This window comes from Patiria miniata, unplaced genomic scaffold, assembly GCF_015706575.1.
Source record: "Patiria miniata isolate m_02_andy unplaced genomic scaffold, ASM1570657v1 HiC_scaffold_25, whole genome shotgun sequence".
Taxonomy (NCBI): domain Eukaryota; kingdom Metazoa; phylum Echinodermata; class Asteroidea; order Valvatida; family Asterinidae; genus Patiria; species Patiria miniata.
Window position 1 is genome coordinate 13,014,988 of NW_024037064.1, and position 21,848 is coordinate 13,036,835.

General features: G+C 42.1%; 1 protein-coding gene across 1 annotated transcript; it reads left to right on the forward strand.

Moving 5' to 3' along the window:
• The first annotated feature begins 888 nt into the window (after positions 1-888).
• On the forward strand, positions 889-1,953 carry LOC119732925. The gene is made up of 2 exons (XM_038206504.1): positions 889-1,053; positions 1,603-1,953. Exons 1-2 carry the CDS (start codon positions 895-897, stop codon positions 1,930-1,932), a joined length of 489 nt encoding a protein of 162 aa, XP_038062432.1. The 5' UTR covers positions 889-894; the 3' UTR covers positions 1,933-1,953.
• The last annotated feature ends 19,895 nt before the right edge of the window (positions 1,954-21,848 follow it).

A 21,848-nucleotide genomic window follows, 5' to 3' on the forward strand; every position in this document is an offset into this window, starting at 1 on the left:
GACATGCAAGCTTGTTTTCCCCAAACTTTTATTATCGTGAGGACTGTACCACTTTATAATGGGTATGATGGCGCGAGACGGGTGAGACACTGCACTATACGCAACGTTAACAACTCCCAGTCTTCAGCAGGCTAGGCTAGGCAGGGGCCGTGGCCGGCCTGCCTGCACGGCGGCTGGCTGGGCGCGGGCCAGAGCGCCGCGCTTGCCTTGCCCGTACCGTGCAGCCTGGGAACGGCACCGACGATACATGTCATGTGTCAATTATCCCTACTTGTGTTCCTCCGTAAACGGTACAGTGAGCCTGGCTAATGTTGGCAAAATGAAAATTGAAATGAATGTTTTTTTTGTTTTTTTAGTTGTACCGAAACATTTGTAGGCCTAGGCCGCTAAAGATCCTACGGACAAATTTCAAGCAAACTTTCTCCTCAATTCCCAAAATAATTAGGCAATGAAAAAAAATCAGCATGCTTTGCTGTTTGGCTCAAAATAAACTCGTAAGAAGATCAGAAAGCTCCGAGGCACAATTCTTATACACGGAGCATTTTCTTTGACAAATTTTAGTTTTTAGTTTTGCAGTAAAATTCAACGTTGGTCTAGGCCTATATGCCTATATCCTTACAGTTGTAAGTAAATAGTTTAATCGCGGGATAAAATAATATAGCATTACCTTTGTACCTTGTAAGATGCTTCACCGTCAGGGTGTGTAAAAAGCAGCTTTTAAAAATCAACAAAAAAAGACAAGCACTGTGTCGGCCTATATTCTTCATGGACATGCAGGCCATTGCAATTTGTCAGATACTTGAATGGTTGGGTGAATACAAACATTTTTAGACTGGATTTAGCATTGACAATGATTTGCTGATGGGTTATTTTTACACTTCTTGTTTTCCAGCCATGGCGTTGCAATGTAGAGCTCCAAAGAGGAAATGTGCTGCAAAATCACCTGGCTTTTACAAGAGGCTTACTACTATTGACTTGAAGGATTCTCAAGGCGGGAAAAATCAGTATCGAGACAAGAAAACTTGGAGAGAAGGGGAGTTATTTGATATTGAGGTAAGTTTCAACTTAACTTAAGTACAGTGCATGTACTGGTACATTTTGTACTTATTGTGTCATTTTTGCGTAGGGAAAACTTCATTCAGATTTTTTTTCTAGCCTGTTCTCCTGGTCACTACACTTTGGCAATTTAATAATTAAATGTTTGGAGTTTTCACGAAAGTTTTTTTCCAGGTCACAAATACAGATCGTATTATTGGGTACTAAAGCAGCTACAAAGATTTCATAAACATAAGTTCTTAACGTGTATGAATAATAGTGCATATGTTATAAAAAACAATGTCACGGGGGTGGTGGGGGTGTCTCCTCAAGTGCAATTTTTTTTTTGTCACCTATGAGAGCAAAGAAATGTAACTGTGTGGTGCCAACTCCATTTATACTTGAGAAAAACTTGTGTTTGCAACCTGATTTAGTACTGCTCATAAGGCCCCATGGTTAGTTACTGACATATTATGAGCTGCATAATCAAATAACCATTTCGTTCATTTTTGTTTTGCCTATAGTAAATACTGTTAAATTTACAAAGACACATTTTGTCTTTTTCAGATTCTAAAAGAAGCAGATGACAAGGTCTTTGTAACCTACCCGGGATGGGACTCTAAATACAACGAGTGGTTGCCCAGATCTCAATGTGCAGATGTCATCAACATCCAATGCCTCTCGACACCCTCATCTCTAGATGATGGGCAGAAACTGTTTTGCGCGAATTTAAGACTAGACATAAAACGTAATCTACTTGGGAAGAGGAAAGCTGACCCTCATATTTCAATCACTCGTGACATTCAGTTTGATGTGTATGAACATTTTTTTGGTACTCAGAATAAAATCAGATACCCCACAAACAGTGAACTTAATGATGTACTTGGTACTGGTTGAATGGAACGCTTCAACAAGAGCAGAGAATGCTGCTATGTGATTCCTGGAACAGCCACCATTTCCCTTCATAAACATCGGCCCATATACGAGTATGACATTCATGGGAAGGAAATAGTCAGCCATGAAGGTAACTTTGTGAAGTTCCAATTCGTTCGTGGAGATGCTACAGAAGCAGAAGTCACAGACAAGATCCCTTGTGATCTGCCATGGAGACACTGAGTATAGGGCCATTTGATGATTTTCTCATTTAATGTAGGAAACATAAAGATATAGTTCACCTTTTTAAGCCAGTAATTTTCAGACATGTAGTTGTTGTTATTGATTGATTCAATTAATGTAACATTTTGTTACCTGTGTTACTAAAAGTTTCTTCCTGGCAAATTATAAAAGGTTGTACCATAACTTTAAGAAAATATGAATCGCCCGCACACACTTCTGAAGGTTCCAACTGAAATAATATGTGATGCTGTAAAAACAAGCCAAACAGATTCATCTGGCAATGTAGAAAGTGTAGTTTTCAAACTAATATGTGACTACTCGAATGTTCAATTGAAATATACAGGAAGAGTTCACAAGCAGATACAGACAAAAATAAGTAGAGTCAAACAACAGGTACGAAAATCTTGGAAGGGAGGAAAGCAAAAAGACTTGTTTAACTTATGGTTAAAAAAGAACAGAATCTGGAAATTCAAGGTGTTCAATGATGAGTTTTTTAATCTAAGTTTGATGACGAGGGTAGCAGAACTTGAGAAACAAGTCATTGACTTAACTGAGGTAGTGTCACAAAAAACAATCCAGTTTGAGAAGTTGCAAACCCAATGCAACAAAATATCGAAACGCATAGTATGCAAATACAGAACTTCAAGTGTGCAAAGATACAAGCCATACAGTAGGGCTCAGGCATTTCGCCTAAAGAAACAGTTAAAGGATGACTGTAAAGCTGCTCTTGGCTGTTTAGATTTTCAAGGATTGGAAGTTTCATCCCTTGTCTTACGTAATACTCACACAAAGAAAGCTGAGCATATTTGTGTACTGAATGATCAACCGCCTTCAGTTTCTGGCATTTCAAATGCAGCGGATAAGGTTAATGTCTTGTTGTATATTAAAGACAAGTTTTCCATCTCTGATAAAGCATATCACGCCCTGTGTACAGCAAGTGATTTACCAAGCATTAACCAGATCAAGAATAAAAAAGCACAAATAAAGCAACTAACAAGCACAGTGAGACCCACGCCTGCACAGGCAATTGGATTTCAGAGAGATTTTGTTCAGCTGCTAAAAGAAAGGGTTGAGGTTCCTCAAAGACAGGGAAAGATAAAAGAGGGAGATAAAGTGCGGGTAAAATTGTCAGGAGATGGTACTTGGGTGGGCAAGCATCTGCATGTTGTAAATGTAACGTTCACTATACTTAATGAAGACCGGGCTATGTCAGGTAGTGGCAATTATCTACTTGCTATATTTGAAGATAAGGAAGGTTACTCCGCTCTCCAAACCCACTTGGCAGATTTAATACAAGCTGTTTCACAGAACACAGAAATTCTTGTGGGCGACTACTTGTACAAAGTGTCATATCATCTAGGTGGTGACTACAAATTCCTTCTTTGTGTGTTGGGGATTGACTGTGCATCTTGCAAATTCCCATGCATTTGTAAATGCCCCTCAGACATGTTTTATCTGTCTAACCAGAATTATGAAATGCCTGACAAGAGTTGTAAATACAGATCAATTGCTGAAATAGAGAGAGGTACAAAACTACCTAAGAAATCAAAGGCAAAGTTTAATTGCTCAAACCAACCACTTTTCCCAACAATACCCATCTCTCATGTAGTTGTTGATAACTTGCATTTGTTCCTGAGGATTACTGATACTCTGATGAATATGCTTATTCTGGAAGCCCGAAGGCTTGATGCAGTATATAAGATGACAAAATTCACAGAATTTGACAGGGAAAAGTTCACCCACTGTGCTCGATTGGAAAATTTCCTTGCATCAGTAGGCATAACAGGATTTCATTTCTACATAGGTAGAGAGTCCAAGGCTCTGAAGTGGCCAACTTTGAATGGCCCACAGAAACATAAACTGTTCCCTAACATCAAGATTTCTCAAATCTTTCTAAACTTGGAAGAGACTAAAGTGCAGAACATTCAGTATCTTTGGGATGAGTTTTACCAGTTAGCTTGTAAACTCTCATCTACAGAGGGTTCTTACAATGCATCAGAAGTGCTTGCATATAAAGAGAGGGTTAACAACTGGTTCACTAAATTCTGTGAAATATACCAGAAGCGGCATGTCACACCTTACATCCACGTCCTTGTTGCACACGTTCCCGAATTGCTGGGACGTTTTGGAGCAATTTCTCAGTTTACCCAGCAAGGTCTAGAGAAGCTGAACGACATGACCACGAAGTCATATTTCAGAAGCACCAATCATAGAAAGGTGTAAGCCCTCTCTCAGCTCATGGACAAGCAAAACCGAGTGGAGTATTTTGAAAATATCAACACTCCTGACTTAATGAAACCCAACAAATTAGTATGCAGTGCTTGTAAACAGAGGGGTCACAATGTTAGAACATGCACAAAGAAAACCAGTGAGCAATAGGACACCCATTCACTGAGTGTAGATTGCATTTATCCTGATACTTTGTGAACTTAACTTGATGAAACACATTAATAAGCAGTTCTTGTAAACAGAGCCTGGGGCCACAATGTAATAGAAAATGCACAAAGAAACCAGTGAGCAATAAAGACTGGATCAGTAATAATTTTGAATGTAAGTGATATTTCATGGGTTCCATGAAAATTTAATTTTTTGAAGTTTGAGAATTTTTACTGGCATCTGCCAGATTGTGAAATTGTTATTTTTGTGTTTGATGTGCTTTTGAATTGATCTTCTGAAATAAAGAATGTTAATGTTGTCATTTAAATTTTCTTGCTTCAGTTTCAATCTTTTAAGCGAGTGGTTTTCTTATTTTTGCCTCAAAGGAGCAAACTGTTGAGAATTTGATGGGAGTGATTGCATGAACAACCGTTGCCCTTTTCAGCAATAAAGATAATTGCATGATCACCCCCCCCCAAAAAAAATCCAGCTGACAGCAATTTGACTTGTATTAAGCTACTTACAGTTTAGATTTTCAGTGTACATTATTTTAGACGGTTTTTTTTAAACAATCTTCCCCTGTTCACTAGGCCTTGTAAATACTCAAATCTCTAAGTAGCCATACAGTGTGTTGTCTATACAGTATTGCTTCCTCAACTCTCTGATATATATTTTTTTTACCACGACGAGTGCTAAATTCTGAGTGCAAAGAACACAGTCGCGGGCCCACGACATACATACATGTACACAGAAGGAGTCATGCATCCCGCGCATAGCATGCATAGCATATGCATAGCATAGGCCTAGCTTTAGCCTACAAACATTGACGTGACCTTAGTACAAACATGGCGCGCGCGGCCTAGCTTTGCGCTTGTTTTGTGATGGTTTGTTGTGTGTGTTTGCAATACATGCAGTACCTACGTGTATTATTGTAACCGTGCGCTGGCATATGCAGACAACTCGCGCGCATACACAACTAAACTACAGAACAAAATCTTTGTTTTGTGGTATTTCTGGTTCAAATATCTGGGTACAAACTACAAAATTGAGTATGGTTATTAACAAGAACGGATGTACGAGACTTCATAACACACCACTAGTGATGTATTTATTTTTCTTTTAATCGACCAGAAAATTCTCCCCACTCAAATAATTGGTCTCGTCCAACCGTTTCTCATCCATATTCATGATTTCCTTGAGTAAACAAGTTTTACTGTGTCTTTTGATTGGATGGGTACGGTGGGATTTTCCCTGATGTCAGAAATTCTGACCGATCGAGACTAATCTTAGATCAATGAAGTTTCTTTCCCAACGTGTGCTAGCATAATGCTCAACGTATTGTTCTAAATATAGACCTCAAAATCGGATGACATTTTCAGTGTATTGGCTATGAGCGGTCTCAACTGAATGATTATCGAGGCTCGGTACGGTGAGTTAAGTTATCAATTGAATACACAACTTTTTATCAAATGAAAGTTTAATTCATGTACTCTTCCTATCTGCATGTGGTATTGAAAAAGACACTCCCTTGATTTTTTTAATGACTTTTTTAAAAAATGCCGCTATTCTTTTTACGTACGTCTATCGAGAGCGGACTATAGAGGGCGCTCTCTAATGAGACAAAACTTCTCCATATGAGCTTTCCGATGAGTGTATACTACGGTTCAGCCAGTTTTGATGGTTGGATCAGAAGATGATGATGGTTGGATCAGAAGAATGAATTAAATTGATTATGTCTTCCTTTTTGTTCTTTGCACTTTATATTGACAGTTAACACTTTCATGTTCACAGGTTTTTTGTTGGTAGATTCGGGTATTGGTGGTGAGCGTGACAGTGGTGGTCGTGGACTTGCGTGGACTTGACTTGTCACTAGTATCTAGATGAGAAAACGAATTGGTGGTATCAACAAAGATTGACTCGAATAGGCTGCTGGAAGAAAAATTGAAGTTGAACGCCTTCTAAAACAACACTTCGTGTCAAAACGACAGAGTATTTTCAGTTGGGTTTCTCGTTGTGGCAGTTGATGAATTGAATTTATTAAATCTGCTATTTTTCACTCGTTTGTGTATTAAATAAACAAGAAATAAGAGAAAAAAGATGAGTGCTAGTTCGTGAAACCGAAAAAGCTGCGAAACTGTAAATTTTCGTTTTCACGAAGTAACACTCTTCAATGTATTTAACACGAGGAAAGTGCAACTTCAGGTCAGCGCGTGCGCGCTCATACAACTTGTTACAAGAAGAGTGTTACTTCGTGAAAACGTTTTTGCTCACTGATGAGCAGAGTGCGCGCCATGCATTGCAATGGAAAATGGAACTTGAGTGTTACTTCGTAAAAACGAAAATTGTCACTTTTGCGCAAAAGTTGCCATGGATACTTGGCGTAATTATTAAAGTAAAGCTCTTGAAGCTTTGAAACTTCGTGCAATGGTAGGTCTTAATAATTAATGTTAAAAAATCCAAAAAAACTGAAAATCAAAAAAAAAAATACGCTTTAACACGGTAGAGTGTTACTTCGTGGTGTCGGTGACGATTTAGATAGTCATGAGGTGTAACAGAAGAACAGACTATGCCGAGGTGTTCAACGAAATGTTCCTGCCGATGTTTGTAGATGAAGTTGATGGATATTATGCCCAGTAATACATAGAAAGCATTTCTAGCCATGGCTAACATATTTGCCACTGATGAGGTAGGCAATGCATAGAAAGAAAGAAAAGGAATCTCTCACCAATGTCACTGCAGTCTTCTGACGTCTGGGGTCTAGACACAGTCTAGGCTGAGGTGTTAAATTCTGTAATTAGGCACCAGACTAATCTAGGCGTGGCAGGATGGGTGACAAAAATGATCCTGAGAATGTCTCCAAAAAGAATCTAAATAATGAAAGGTACTCTGGAAAAGACAACCCAGATATGAATAAGGGTTTAACTATCCCAAAATATCCAGGTGGAAATGCAGGCTGGGGATGAAAACCGAGTTCAGTCTCTCACGTCTGGGGTCTAGACACAGTCTAGGCTGAAGTGTTAACTTCTGTAGTCAGGCACCAGACTAAATCAAGGTGTGGCAGGATGGGTGACATAAATGACACTATAAATGACTCAATAACTGAATAAGACTCCAAATGATGAAAGGGCACACAGGAAAAGACAAACCTGGGATGAAGTAGGGTTTAACTATCCCAGAAAATCCAGCTGGAAATGCAGGCTGGGGTTGAAACCGAATTCAGTCACTCACGTCTGTAGTCTAGACACAGTCTAGGCTGAGGTGTTAAATTATGTAGACAGGCACCAGACTAAACCTAAGTGTGGCAGGATGGGTGACAAAAATGACTCTAAAAATGACTCAATAAGACTCAATAGGGAAATAGGGTTTAATATCCCAAAGATCCAAATGAAGATGCGGGTTGGAGTTGGAAAAATGTGAAAATATGCACTTTTTCACGAGCCCATGCACAACACGTCCAACACGTAAGCATGCACACAACTACCAGGACATCGCCAAACTCTGAACATTCTTCATCTTCACCCACCCCTGTAACTGTATTCATCAGCCTTGCCATGTATTACAGTCCATATCTATATGCTACTAATGCTGATGACTCATCCACATAATACTAATACACTTGAAGTGAATTGGTCGGAGCGGCGCTGGTTGGTTGTGTGAGACATCATTTTGACTTTAGCTAGTCAAGGTGTGTCCCATATGGCTGATTAGCGTTTATTTGGTTGGTTTATTTTAGGTGTGCAGTGACTTTTATCGATTTATTTATTAATTTGATTAATTTCATTTATTTTGTTTGCCTTGCAATCATAATTGATTTACCATTTCATTGTTACTCGCATTTATTTTGTTTTTACTCCATTGTCATTTCCTACGTTGCTCCTCAATATCGTTCATTGCTTTGTAAGTTTTGTTTTGCATGTTAAGTTCCTCTATACTTTTTGTTATTGTCCTGTTAGTTTGTTTAGTTAATGCCTGTTAAGTTCCCTTGTATTTCTTGTAAATGCCCTGTTAAGTTTACTCAAGGTGGTATTTTCTGTGATGGATGTAACAGTTGAATTCATTTGAAATGTACTAGTTTGTCCTACAATGATTATCTTAGTTTGTCGTCTTCTAATGATCCATGGATCTGCCACAAGTGTCTCTCAATACCCTTACCTTTCAACTCGTTAGACTCCGATGAATTTCAATCTGTTGTTGACATGACAGGTACTCCCAATGCCCATTCCAGCACTATCACCAATCTGATTGATTTGGTTAATTCCCATCTTTCTGATGCTGCCAATTTCCGTGCTGACCCCAACAACACTAGCCAATCGTCAACAACTGCTTGTATTCCAGCGATTTAGATTGTTTTAATAATGCACGTAACTACAGTTCTGATCTTTCAATGATCCATTTCAACATCAGAAGCCTCACTAAACATTTGAACAACTTAAAGATACTCTCCACATACATGGAGACTTCTCTTTAATCGCCCTTTCTGAAACCTGGCTCAAAAATACTTCCCCTGACATGTTCTCCCTACCTGGTTACTCTCTCATCACCAACCACAGGTCTTCTAAACGTGGCGGTGGAGTTGCACTGTGTATTCGTTCAGGTATTCACTACGAGGTTAGAGACGATCTGTCTCATTCCACTGATTTCTTAGAATCTCTATTCATCGAGATTTAATCCCCTGCTGCTAATAATATAGTTGTTGGTGCTATGTAAAAACCTCCACAAGCTCCTCATTCTGACGTCATGCTCTTATTTCAACGTATCATTGCAAAAACTGCCAAGTATAGGTGCTTACTGACAGGTGACTTCAACATCAATATTCTTAATTATGACACTTGTTCTGCTACCCAAAATTTTATCGACACTATTTTTTCTCATTCCTTTATTCCTCTCATCGACAAACCTACAAGGATTTCTAAAACCTCTGATACATTAATTGACAATATCTTCACAAATATTTTTCCTTTACCTACGTCTCATGTTTTAATTTCTGACATAATTGATCATCTCCCAATATTTACTTTTATTCCTATCTCCAACACTTACTCCAACAATTCTGATTCTACAGGTTCTGCTTACAACTATAACAGGACTTAATTTGGATAGACTACATGAGCACCTAAGCTCAGCAGACTGGTCGCCAATCTACAGCACTGAGGATCCTAGTCTTGCATACGGCAACTTTGTGAACACATTTAAGCGCATCAACAATGCTGATATTCCCCTTTGCTGCTAAACGCAACACCAAGAAAATTCCTAAATTTCCTTGGATCACAGATTCCATCCTTCGCTCGATTAACCACAAAAATAAATTATATCGCAAATTTCTTACCTCTCGCAATACGGACAATCATCTTGCTTACACAAAATACAAAAACATTCTCACTAATGTTCTCAGAAATGCCAAAAAGAAATATTATATCACCCAGTTTGATAAAGAAAAAGGCAGCATCAAGAACACCTGGAAGATCATCAATTCTGTCATCAACAAGAAAACTCCTCAGACTATCTCCCAGCTCTCTCATAATGGAAAGCTCATTGAGGATTCCTCGACTATCTCCGAACTCTTTAATGGCTACTTTGCAAATGTTGGTCCTAACTTGGCAAGTAGCATCCCCAGCTGTTCTGCTACATTTTCTGACTACCTCTCAGAACCTAACTCGCATTCCCTTTTCTTCACCCCCATTACCGATCAAGAAGTCTGCGACGTCGTTAAGAATCTGGCTAACAAAAAAAAGTAGTGGCTTTGATTCCATCATGCCATTTGTCATAAAAAAAAAATCATGTCTGCCATCACTGCCCCCCTTACCTACATATTTAACTTGTCGCTCCTCTCTGGAATAGTTCCTGATAAAATGAAGGTAGCTAAGGTTACTCCAATCTTCAAAACTGGTGACCCTCATCTCGTCAGCAATTACCGTCCTATCTCTGTTCTATCTCTGTTTTCCAAAATACTTGAAAACTGGTTTACACCCGTACCACTGGCTTTCTTCAAAAACACAACATAATTCACAGTTTGGCTTTCGGGCAAAACACTCTACTACTCATGCTATTCTTCATCTAACTGAAAAAAATTGGGAATAGTTTGGATGACTCTAAACACACTTTGGGCATCTTCCTTGATTTTTCTAAAGCTTTTGATACCTTGGACCACAATATACTGTTGTACAAGCTGAATTATTATGGTATTCGAGGTAGTTGCCTAGAGTGGTTTAGAAGTTATCTTTCTAACAGAAATCAATATGTCTTCATTGACGGCAATGCTTCCACCCAACGTCCTCTTACATGTGGAGTTCCCCAGGGCTCGATTCTTGGGCCGCTTTTTTCCTTATCTACATAATTGATATTTGCAAATCGAGTGATGTTGTCTCTTTTATCCTCTTAGCAAATGACTCTAACTTATTTTACAGTCACAAAAACATTAATACGCTGGTTGAAATAATGAACTCTCCACTCGTACTTATCTGTAACTGGATCAAATCTAACAAGCTTTCCCTAAATATCCAAAAGACCAAATGTATGTTTTTTAGTAATGTGTACGATGTTCCTCCCAGCAATATTGTTATTGGTAATTCCAATCTTAACTATACTTATTGTACTAAATCTCTTGTTTTGTTCATTGATAACAAGCTTTCATGGAAACCTCACATCGATTATTTATGTAAAATTATTGCTCGTAATATTGATATTGTGGCGAAAGTGTTCTAAACATGTAGTCTGGTTAGGAGACTAGCAGAATTTAGGGATTTCCCCGCAGTGAGCAATGTCAAGGGGTGGAGCATTAGTGTACGTGCTGCGCGCAGAGATGTAATTGGCTGCGCGTCGCCCAGCATTGTTCTGTGTGCTGTGGAGACGTACACACGTGGTTAGACGGTCAGTGCGTTAATGGCAGTTCGTGGGTCAACAGTCAGTCGTCTGTGTGGGTGAAACGTGTGGTGTAGAGGTAAGCACGAACTTTGTAGAGTTTGTGGTTTGTGTGTGTGGTTTACTAGGATCGGCTTTGTGCCGTGGGTAGCGCTTACTAGGGAGCCGAGATCGCTAGGTTGTTGCCGGCGAGCTATGTGCACTTAGCCCGGTAGCGTTTAGTTCCCCGTTGTAACGGAGAACATAAGTAAGCCGTGCGTTGGGAGTAGCATCAGCCAAGGTGGTTGAGCGTGCCAAGTATCGGAAGAGGTGTCGGTGCTCCTGCTGTGGTGTACACCTTTACGGTGAATAGCGGTGAACGTGTACTGACCTTGCTTTCATACGGCTGCGTTCCCTGTGTGGCAGCTGTTGTAAGCCACGTTGATCGTCTGCAGCTTAAGTTGTTACCTCAAAACCTCTATAATAAACTTAACGACTGTTGTAGTTTGTAAGCCTTGTAGTAAGCCATACAGCAAGTTTAATTAATAATAAAAGGTTGCTTCAAGTGCAAGAAGTTCAATCAGGTCATTTAATTATCAATCATTCATAAGGCAATTATTGATTCAATAAACCATATTTAAATCATTGTGGTCCGAAATCAGGTGTCCTGTTGTGTTTTTTTGACTTATTGAGCAGAGTTAGCCAATCAATTCCTTAGGCGATATATTTCCACCAAAACGAACTGGCATCCCTTTGCCTTGAGGCTGCTCGTTAGTCTCCGGTCCGAGGAAGTAACTGGGTTCGGGAGCAATCCGCCACAAAATGGTGTCAGAAGTGGGATCGGAATTGATTGAGTAAAATTCGCTAATAAGTCGAAAGCTTTGGAGAGAGCTTACAAAATTGTTTGGTGTTGTTAAAAAGAGTCCGTTGTCGGATATCGTTGCCATGAGCATGCAGCGTTGTGCGGTTGCCTCACCAGGTGAGAGCAAAGTGCAGGCACTCGATGAGGAATTGAGTCGCTTGCAGATGGAGCATCAGTTGTTGCAGCTAGAAAAGTCTGCAAAAGAGGCTGAGCTAGAGAAGTGTCGGTTTCGGGTTTACCCGGAAATTGAGTTTCGAGTCCCAAGCGAAACTGGCTATGAGTCGTTCAGGGCAAAGACGATGATGCCGAGTGTGGCCATGTCGCCGGAAATAGTCCATGAGGGCTTGAAAAAGGTGAGCTTTAGGGAGAGCACACCCTTAATAGGAAACCTGCATTGGACTTATCGGTAGAGGGTAAAACACCTGTAGCTAAGATGCCTGGTGCGTATAAAGAAGATGGTCTGAGTAACATAAGACCAGGTCGAAGTGATTAGACACGGAATAATCCCTTTGCAGAGGGACAGGAGGTTTTGACCCCTGAAAAGTTGAGGGCAGAAATAATGAGTTTTGCTACCTGAGTAGGCAATAGTGGTGACCGATCGGGAAAGGTTGAAGTTGTCCCGTCGGTAGGCCCTTGGCCATTAAAAAGTGAGCCAAGGGTATGTAATGAGAGTGAGTTGAAGAAGCAGTTGGAACGGAAGCGGCACCGTCCAAACATCATTCCCGATAGGTATAGTGGTAAGGTCTTGTGGAGAGAGTATCACAGACATTTTGAGTCTAGTAAGAAGGCTAACCACTGGGATGACGAGGAAGCCGCTACATTCCTCGCTGCAAGCGACTTGGTGGGGAAAATGGTTCGCAGGCAACAAGATGCGACAAGAGATTTATTGTGACCCCAAGTGTGGTCAAGAGCCCAAAGCATGGCTTATTTGTGGAAGGAATTGTCAGGAAGACGAAATGCAGATTTTTAGTAGACACTGGGTCGACTGATACATTGATTAGCAGTAGGATCTACTACCAGATGCCAAAAGAGCAAAGGCCTGCCTTGCTCGCACATGAGGTTAGCGTCCAGCAGGTTGATGGTAAACCACTGAAAGTGCTGGGAGCGGCATGGGTAGACATTCAGATTGGTCGTACTATTTCCCCGGTGAAGGCAGTTTTTGCAGAGATAAGGTGCACTGGCATTTTAGGTATGGATTTTTTGTTGACTACAGGTGGGAACTTGGACCTCTTAAGCAAGAGGTGGATGCTCAATGGTGAGAACATCCAATGTACCGATGGTGGAGGTGAACCGTTCGTCGGTAGAGTGTTGGTGGCAGAGACCACAGAGATACCGTCTGGTCACGAAGCTTTCGTGCCCAGAGTAGTGGCTGAGAATTGTCACAGGCTTGTTGGGCCAGCAATTGTTGAACCTCTTGAGGGAGGAATCGAGTTAGCCACGAAAGGCTTAGCGCTAGGGCGATCATTGGTAGAAGCAGGGACTGAGTACGTTCCGCTGAGAGTTTTCTATCCTGGTCCTGAGACCAGGACAGCTAGAAAGGGGACAACCGCAGGAGTTATCTCCGCGGTCGAGTCGAGTGCAATTTAGGTAGGCAAAGTGGCTACATGTTCCGCAGAGCCTGGGTTACCTGGACACTTAGTCGATCTATTCGAACGGTGTATAGCCAACGTTGATGTAAAACACCATGGGTTGGCCCAAGGGTGTTTGAGAGAATTTCAAGATGTCATTTCGAGGGGTGAGTTTGACATTGGTCGGACTGATGTGGTTCGACACCACATCAATACTGGAGATGCAAGGCCGGTAAAGGAACGACCAAGGCGTCACCCATATAGTTACCAGGAGGAGATTCAGAGGCAAATTGTTGACTCCAGGAGAGAGGCATCATAGAGCCTTCTGACAGCCCCTGGGCTGCGAACATTGTCCTGGTTGGTAAGAAGGATGGGACAAAGCGGTTCTGTGTGGACTACCGGAAGCTTAATGATGTCACCATCAAGGACGCTTACCCAGTGCCACACATTGATAAGACATTTGATGCGTTGCATGGGGCGAAATGGTTCTGTACCTTAGATTTAGCGTCAGGGTACTGGCAGGTAGCTTTCGATGAAGACGCCAGCCAAAAGTCATCCTTTGTGGTGAGGAATGGTCTCTACCGCTGGAAGTGCATGCCCTTTAGGTTATGCAACGCTCCAGCAACGTTTGAGCGCCTTCTGGAGCAGGTCATGAGGGGCCTGCAGGGGAAATCTTATTGATTTACCTAGACGACATCATTGTGTTTGGTCGAACGGTTGAGGAGACCCAGGAGCGTTTCCGAGTAGTGTTGGGTAGGTTGAGAGACGCTGGGCTCAAGTTAAAGCCCAGCAAATGCCATTTATTTCAACGGCCAGTGAGTTATTTGGGCCATATTTTCTCAGCAGACGGGGTGGCAACAAACCCCCAGAAGGTCCAAGCCTGTGCCGATTGGCCAGTACCTCGATGTGTAAGGGATGTGAGAAGTTTCTTGGGCCTCACATCCTATGACAGGAAGTACATCAAGGGTTTTGCAGAAATTGCGAGTCTGCCCCACGCCCTTACAGAAAAGGCGAGGGAGTTTGTTTGGAGCGAGGCGTGCCAGGTTTCATTTGATGAGCTTAAGGCTAAGCTCCAGTCTGCCCCGATATTGTCCTATCCAATTCCGGAGGTCGATTTTCTCTTGGACACAGATGCCAGTGGAGACGGCATAGGTGGAGTCTTGTCCCAAGTACAAGATGGAGAGGAAAAAGTCCTAGTTTACGCTGGCCGTAAGCTGAGCAAGGCTGAACGCAATTATTGCGTGATACGACGAGAATTGTTGGCAGTTGTCGTGTACATTATGCACTTTCGGCAGTATTTGTACGGCCGAAGAGTGACGTTGAGGACGGACCATGCCGCACTTTGGTGGTTGCTCAACTTTAAGAACCCCGAAGGTCAGGTGGCAAGATGGATTCAGATTATTTCTGCGTACGACGTAGAGATTCAGCATAGGCCGGGAAAGAAACACGGTATTGCTGATGGGCTGTCTCGACGGCCCTGTATGCAGTGTGGCCTAAGTGAGGACACTGCTGAGAAAACTGAGGTCAATGAGGATTTGGGGAGCCAGGCCAAGCCAGAGGAGGCACTGGCTAGGGGCATAGAGGCTCAGTCGACTTTGACAAATAAAGTGTTAAGGGAGGCCCAGTTGGCCGACAATTGCATGGGTTGGCTCATCAGAGTCAAAGAGAGTTGTGACAGTCGCCCAGCTTGGCACGAAGTATCCCACACCCAAGCAGGTAGTAAGACACTTTGGTCGTTATGGGACCAGTTGGTTGTGAGAAATGAAATTCTCTATCGGAGATGGGAGTCTGATGATGGGAAGGTGGTACGATGGCGGTTGGTGCTGCCAGTAGACCATCGGAAAGAAGTCTTGTCAGAGCTGCATGGAGGGCTGCTCAGCGGCCACCTTGGGGTTAGAAAAACCGAGGTCAAGGTGAGGCTGAGGTACTACTGGCCAGGCGTAGCGGCCGATATCAGGTCGTTTATTCGTAGTTGTGACATGTGTGCTAGGCGGAAATCGCCAGCCAAGAAGAGTTAGGCACCCTTACAGCAATATAGGGTTGGTGTGCCCATGGAGAGGGTGGCAATCGATTTGCTCAGACCAACTGCCCAGAGGCGAAAGTGGGAATCGGTGGATCCTTGTAGTCGCTAACTACTGTACAAAATGGATGGGGGCCTATCCGCTTCCGGATGCCACTGCCACTACAGTTGCCCTCAAGTTGGTTAACGAGTTTATCTGCAGGTTCGGGGTTCCTCAGGAACTGCACTCGGACCAAGGCAGTAACTTTGAGTCCGAGGTTTTTGGCGAGGTGTTGCGGATCTTAGGCATCACTAAGACTCGTACCACCGCCTACAATCCGAAGTCTGACGGGTTGGTCGAGCGTTTTAACAAAACGCTTGTGAACATCGTTTCGGTGTTGAACATCGTTTCGGTTGTCCGAAGAGACAACGTGACTGGGAAGAGTTCCTCACGTATGCCACATTCGCATATCGGTGTACACCCCAAGATTCTACGGGTGAATCACTAAATATGATGATGCTATGCAGAGAAGTCAGTTTGCCGATTGACTTACTGACAGAGTGTCAAGAGGTCGAAGATGACGACCATGGGCTAGACTTTGCAGAGAACTTGCGTAAGAATATGCAGGCTGCACACCAGAGGGCCCATGAGTGTCTCGGGAGGATTGCCCAGAGACAGAAGCGAAACTATGACCGCCGGGCGGCTCATAGAGGTTTCAAAGAAGGTCAACTCGTTTGGCTCTTCAATCCAGCAAGAAAGAAGGGCGTGTCCCCCAAGTTGGTGCTTAGGTGGGAGGGGCCATGGCTAATTGTTAGCCACTTATCAGATGTGACATTTCGCATTCAGTTGCGACCAGGAAGCAAGCCGCGTGTGGTACACAGTGATAGGCTAAAACCATACACGGGTGAACCCCTTGTACCCTGGGAGTACAAGATTAAGGGGCAGAACCTTAGTGAGGGGGTTCAAGCAGAAGAAACTGCAGCAAAAGAAACTGCAGCAGAAGAAACTGCAGCAGAAGAAACTGCAGCAGACGAAACTGCAGCAGAAGAAACTGCAGCAGAAAAGCTGATAGGGGCTCCAGAGGAAGAGCCAAGGTCAATTTTGGAAGACGAGGGACAAATGCCAAGGCGCAACCCAAGGCGTAATAGGCGACTTCCCCTTCGTTATGTAGAGTAGGCCTAATTGCTAGTTGATGTAGCCAGTGTGTAGATGAATTTTAACCATGTCGTTTTGGTTTGTTATTCCATCAGATCTAAGATGAATAAGAACGAAGCCCAGAGGTGGCAGAAGAAGTTAAGAAAGTTCAGATGCACAATGTGCCTGAATTGGTATTGGCAACGTCAACGTTGCTTGTGGAGACATGTCCATGAGTCACATGGCCCAGTGATGTATCTCTACTGCCGGAGATGCGCTTACAGGTCAACACGTAGCGACACCATGAGACGTCACTACGGTGGATTCCACCCAAGTTGGGTGCAGGAATGCGATTCCATCCGGCCAGAGGTAGAACGGCCAGACAGGGTGGAGCCAGACAGGGCCCACCGAAGCTCCAGCCGCACCAGCACCTCCTGTAGAGGGTCAGGAAGGCACATCAGTAAATCCAGATGCGCTGTCGCTATCCCCTTGTCCAATCTCACCCCTAGTGAGGAGCGGGTCCCCTCGAGCAGCGACTCCTCCCCCAGTTCCACCAGTGTAGCAGGCACCAGTCCCACCAGTGCAGCAGGCACCAGTCCGTCCCTTGACTGGAAAGCCCCGGTCGATGTTCATGGGAGGACACCGATCAGTATCACCGGTCGCGTCAACAGCATCCTCAACACGAAGGACAACACGGACAACACGAAGAATCGTCAATCAGGCGGCCGAAGCTGAAAAGAAGGCTTGCTACTATCAAAGAACACATAGTCCGAGAGAAATGGGTCGGAGCCAAAATGGTCAGACAGGAAGAAAAACGGCGAACTTTCCAGGCGAAGATCGACGCAGTATGGGAAAGTCCGGACAACAACTAGTGTGCTAAGTTTAATCATCCAATTATGTTTTATTGTTGACTTGATTTGCAGGGTGATTTTGTTCTTTCATATTTATACTTGTTTTTTTCATATTTAAACTTGTTCTTCCTATTTATACTTGTTTTTCATTGTAATAGAGACCACTTTATAATTGTTAAAGGTTGGAAAAACGTTATTTTTGTATAAAATAGGTTTATCTATTTTTCAAGAAGTGTGTATTTTATAGAGAAAAAAAGTGTATATGTGTAAGTCCACATCAGTAACACTAAGTGTATTTTGATTGTATAAATTTAGACTTGACTTTATGATTGTATAAATTTAGACTTGAAGTAAAGTCGCCTTTTTCTATGTACAAGATGCTGTGCATATTTAATGAGTTTCAACATCAGCCCCCCCCCTTAACTTTCTTATTGATGTATAAGGGAAAAGACCCTTATGTTTTGTATTGTATTATAAAGGAAAGGTTAAACCTTATGTTTTACATTGAATTGTATACAAACAGTTAAGTTTTAGAGACAATTTCTTTATTTTTTGTTAAGCTTTTCTGGACGAGGACGTTCCAGGCTTTGCCCAGTCCTGTGTGGCGATAGTGTTCTAAACATGTAGGCTGGTTAGGAAACTAGCAGAATTTAGGGATTTCCCCCCAGTGAGCAATGTCACGGGGTGGAGCATTAGTGTACGTGCTGCGCGCAGAGATGTAATTGGCTGCGCGTCGCCCAGCATTGTTCTGTGTTCTGTGGAGACGTACACACGTGGTTAGACAGTCAGAGCGTTAATGGCAGTTCGTGGGTCAACAGTCAGTCGTCTGTGTGGGTGAAACGTGTGGTGTAGAGGTAAGCACGAACTTTGTAGAGTTTGTGGTTTGTGTGTGTGGTTTACTAGGATCGGCTTTGTGCCGTGGGTAGCGCTTACTAGGGAGCCGAGATCGCTAGGTTGTTGCCGGCGAGCTGTGTGCACTTAGCCCGGTAGCGTTTAGTTCCCCGTTGTAGAGGAGAACATAAGTAAGCCGTGCGTTGGGAGTAGCATCAGCCAAGGTGGTTGAGCGTGCCAAGTATCGGAAGAGGTGTCGGTGCTCCTGCTGTGGTGTACACCTTTACGGTGAATAGCGGTGAACGTGTACTGACCTTGCTTTCGTACGGCTGCGTTCCCTGTGTGGCTGTCTAGCGACTCCAGCAGCTATTGTAAGCCACGATGATCGTCTGCAGCTTAAGTTGTTACCTCAGAACCTCTATAATAAACTTAACGACTGTTGTAGTTTGTAAGCCTTGTAGTAAGCCATACAGCAGGCTTAATTAATAATAAAAGGTTTCTTCAAGTGCAAGAAGTTCAATCAGGTCATTTTCTTCCTCAACACATTCTACTTTTTTGGTATAACACTCTGGTCTTATCATACATTAATTCTGGCATTTTAGCCTGGGGTATCCGGTAATGCTTCCCGGGCTCCACAACTAATAGAAGTCTTCTTCTACAGAAAAGGGCTATCCGCGTTGTTAGTAATTATCATTATCTAGCCCATAACTATCCTCTCTTCAGCCATCATAAAACTTTAAAGGTGGCTGACCTTTCCATTCTTCAGCTGGATGCATTCATGTTTCAAATGGCTCATAACGAACTTCCGAATAGCCTTGCCTCTTTGTTTTCTAGAAATTGTTCCATCCACTTTCATTCCACTCGCCAAGCTCTACAATACCACCTTCTTCTTACCCGTACCAGCCTCTCATATAATACCGTCAAGTTTGCAGGTCCCAAACTCTGGAATTCTTTAGACATATCTTTTCATACTGCTCGTTCCCTTAGTCGCAGTGGAAATAACTGTTTGAAATTAATCAAATGCTCATCGATTATCTCTCTCAATAGCGTTAATGTAGCACAAGCTATAACAGGAGACATAAGAATATGATATATGTTCAAAAGCCCAACAATGATTCTGTAAAAATCATTATCAGTTGGTAAGAGTCCTTTCCATATGAAAGGAAGTACCTTAGCAAATACCATTATCTGACTGGCAGTTTGTTTCATTCTCGAGTCATCTGAAGTTAATACAACCCTTTGAATTTTACAAAGCTTATCCTTTTGATTGTAATAACTATATGGGAAATGTTTCATTTTCATATGAAAGGCTCTAGTGTCAAGATCGCCTTGTTCATAAAAATGGAAAAGTATCTGCCTGATTTCATGCTGAAGGACACCTTCGAATATGACGTGCATAATGTCTTGAGGTAACTTTTTGGTAACATTAAAGCTTGGAAAATCTTTAAGAATGCTTAATCTATTAATGTGTAAGTTGTTTTCAGGTGTTTTCTCATGTATTCAGTTGCAGCACTATTTATTTCCTCACAATGCTGCCGGTGGGAATTTTTATTTCTAAGCTGAATGTGGTTTTCAGTAAAATGTTCCTGAAGCTCTCCATCTGAACATTCACAGTGTATACACTTTGCATAAGCACCACCAACTCCTTCTTTAAAACCCCAGAGCTGATGACTAGCTGATGTGTCAGCAACTACTGCAAGTAATGCACCTTTCAAAAGTATATGTTCCCCGGTATATCTACTGAATTGTACTCCATCAGAGAGTCTCACCCTATCATCATAAAATGGTTTCAAAACTTTATCAACACTATATCGATGAATAATGTGAAAAGATGTAACTGATACGAGGCGTATGGCAGCTAACCTTTTTTATAAGTCTATGTTTGCCAATGTAAAATAAAACATTCCCAGTTTGTGAATCGATGCCCTTGTGCTAATTGGGTTGCAAACATCTATTTCAACAAAATACAAAATGACTTCGACAGCATTACCGTTTTGATACACTACATGTTGTCTAAAAACATCGCCACAGCACAAATCATCAAGGAATCCAGCATGATGACAAGTAGTAGGCATTAAAACCATCTTTTGAATGCGTTTATCTGACAACCTATGTCTGATGTTTTGTATAATGGGAACTTATACTCGGACTCAAATAACAAAAACACATGTAATTACTCGCAGGTTTGAGTTTATGCCACAGTCACTTAAAACTTTTAATTCATTCCAATTATTCCATATTCATAACTGTGCCGGATACCGATGATTGGGCAAACCGGTCACATCAACAACATGGGACACGTCCCATGATTTTGAACACTACTGAGTGATCAAAATACAACCACTGGCACCACAGAGTGCACAGACCCAAGACTAAGCTGGGTACAGAGCCGAAGCTACAAAATACAACCACTGGCACCACAGAGTGCACAGACCCAAGACTTAGCTGGGTACAGAGCCGAAGGTACATGCATGTACCTGTAAACCAAAACAAGTGGTTCCAGGCCATATCCATCTAAAACGTGATTACCTCAAATTAACTGCTGGATTGTAACTTATAAGATACTGATGTGATAAATTATAGCTAGTTACAAATGACACAGAAGGATGATTACTATCAATGCAGTAATGTTGTTAAACATGTCCGCCGGCCTTAATACACCGGACATAGTACTTTAATTAATAGTAAATTGAATCGGGTATACCTCTATTTACTTCTGAAATTACAGGTATGCACACGTATGTAGGACAAAAGCAAGTAGCCGATAACCTCCATTGTCCAAATCGACCTTTATAATCACGCCCAAGAAGTGGAAGCAAAAGTGCCAATGTGAAATCAGCACAAGCTTTATACAGCCTGAAATTAAAGGTGGGAGTCACCGACAACTTAAAAGGAAAATATCTTACAAGTTGTAATTGCTTCTAGGAGAGGCGAAACCAATAAAACCCATTTTGGAAAAATAATAGTACTCTAGAAGCTTTCCAAATGGCGCCATGAAAAAGTGTGAGATACATTGGCCACATCACCTATCTCTTGCTCCCGTGGCCATACATAAGTGCACCAGGAAACTAAAGCGCACACAAGTTGTCAAATAATATAGAAAGCCATAAGGGGCATGCTTTGTGATAATTACAAGATTGTTAAACACAAGAATGTTTTGTCCTTCACAAAGGAGGCATAAAGTACTGAGGTAGTGTGTTTTACAAGAACACAGTTGTGGAGAAAGTATGCCTACATT

Coding starts and splice junctions, on each gene's coding strand:
- LOC119732925 (XM_038206504.1), top strand. CDS start 895: ATGGCGTTGCAATGTAGAGCTCCAAAGAGGAAATGTGCTGCAAAATCA. Junction 1,054..1,602: donor GGGAGTTATTTGATATTGAG/GTAAGTTTCAAC, acceptor TGTCTTTTTCAG/ATTCTAAAAGAAGCAGATGA.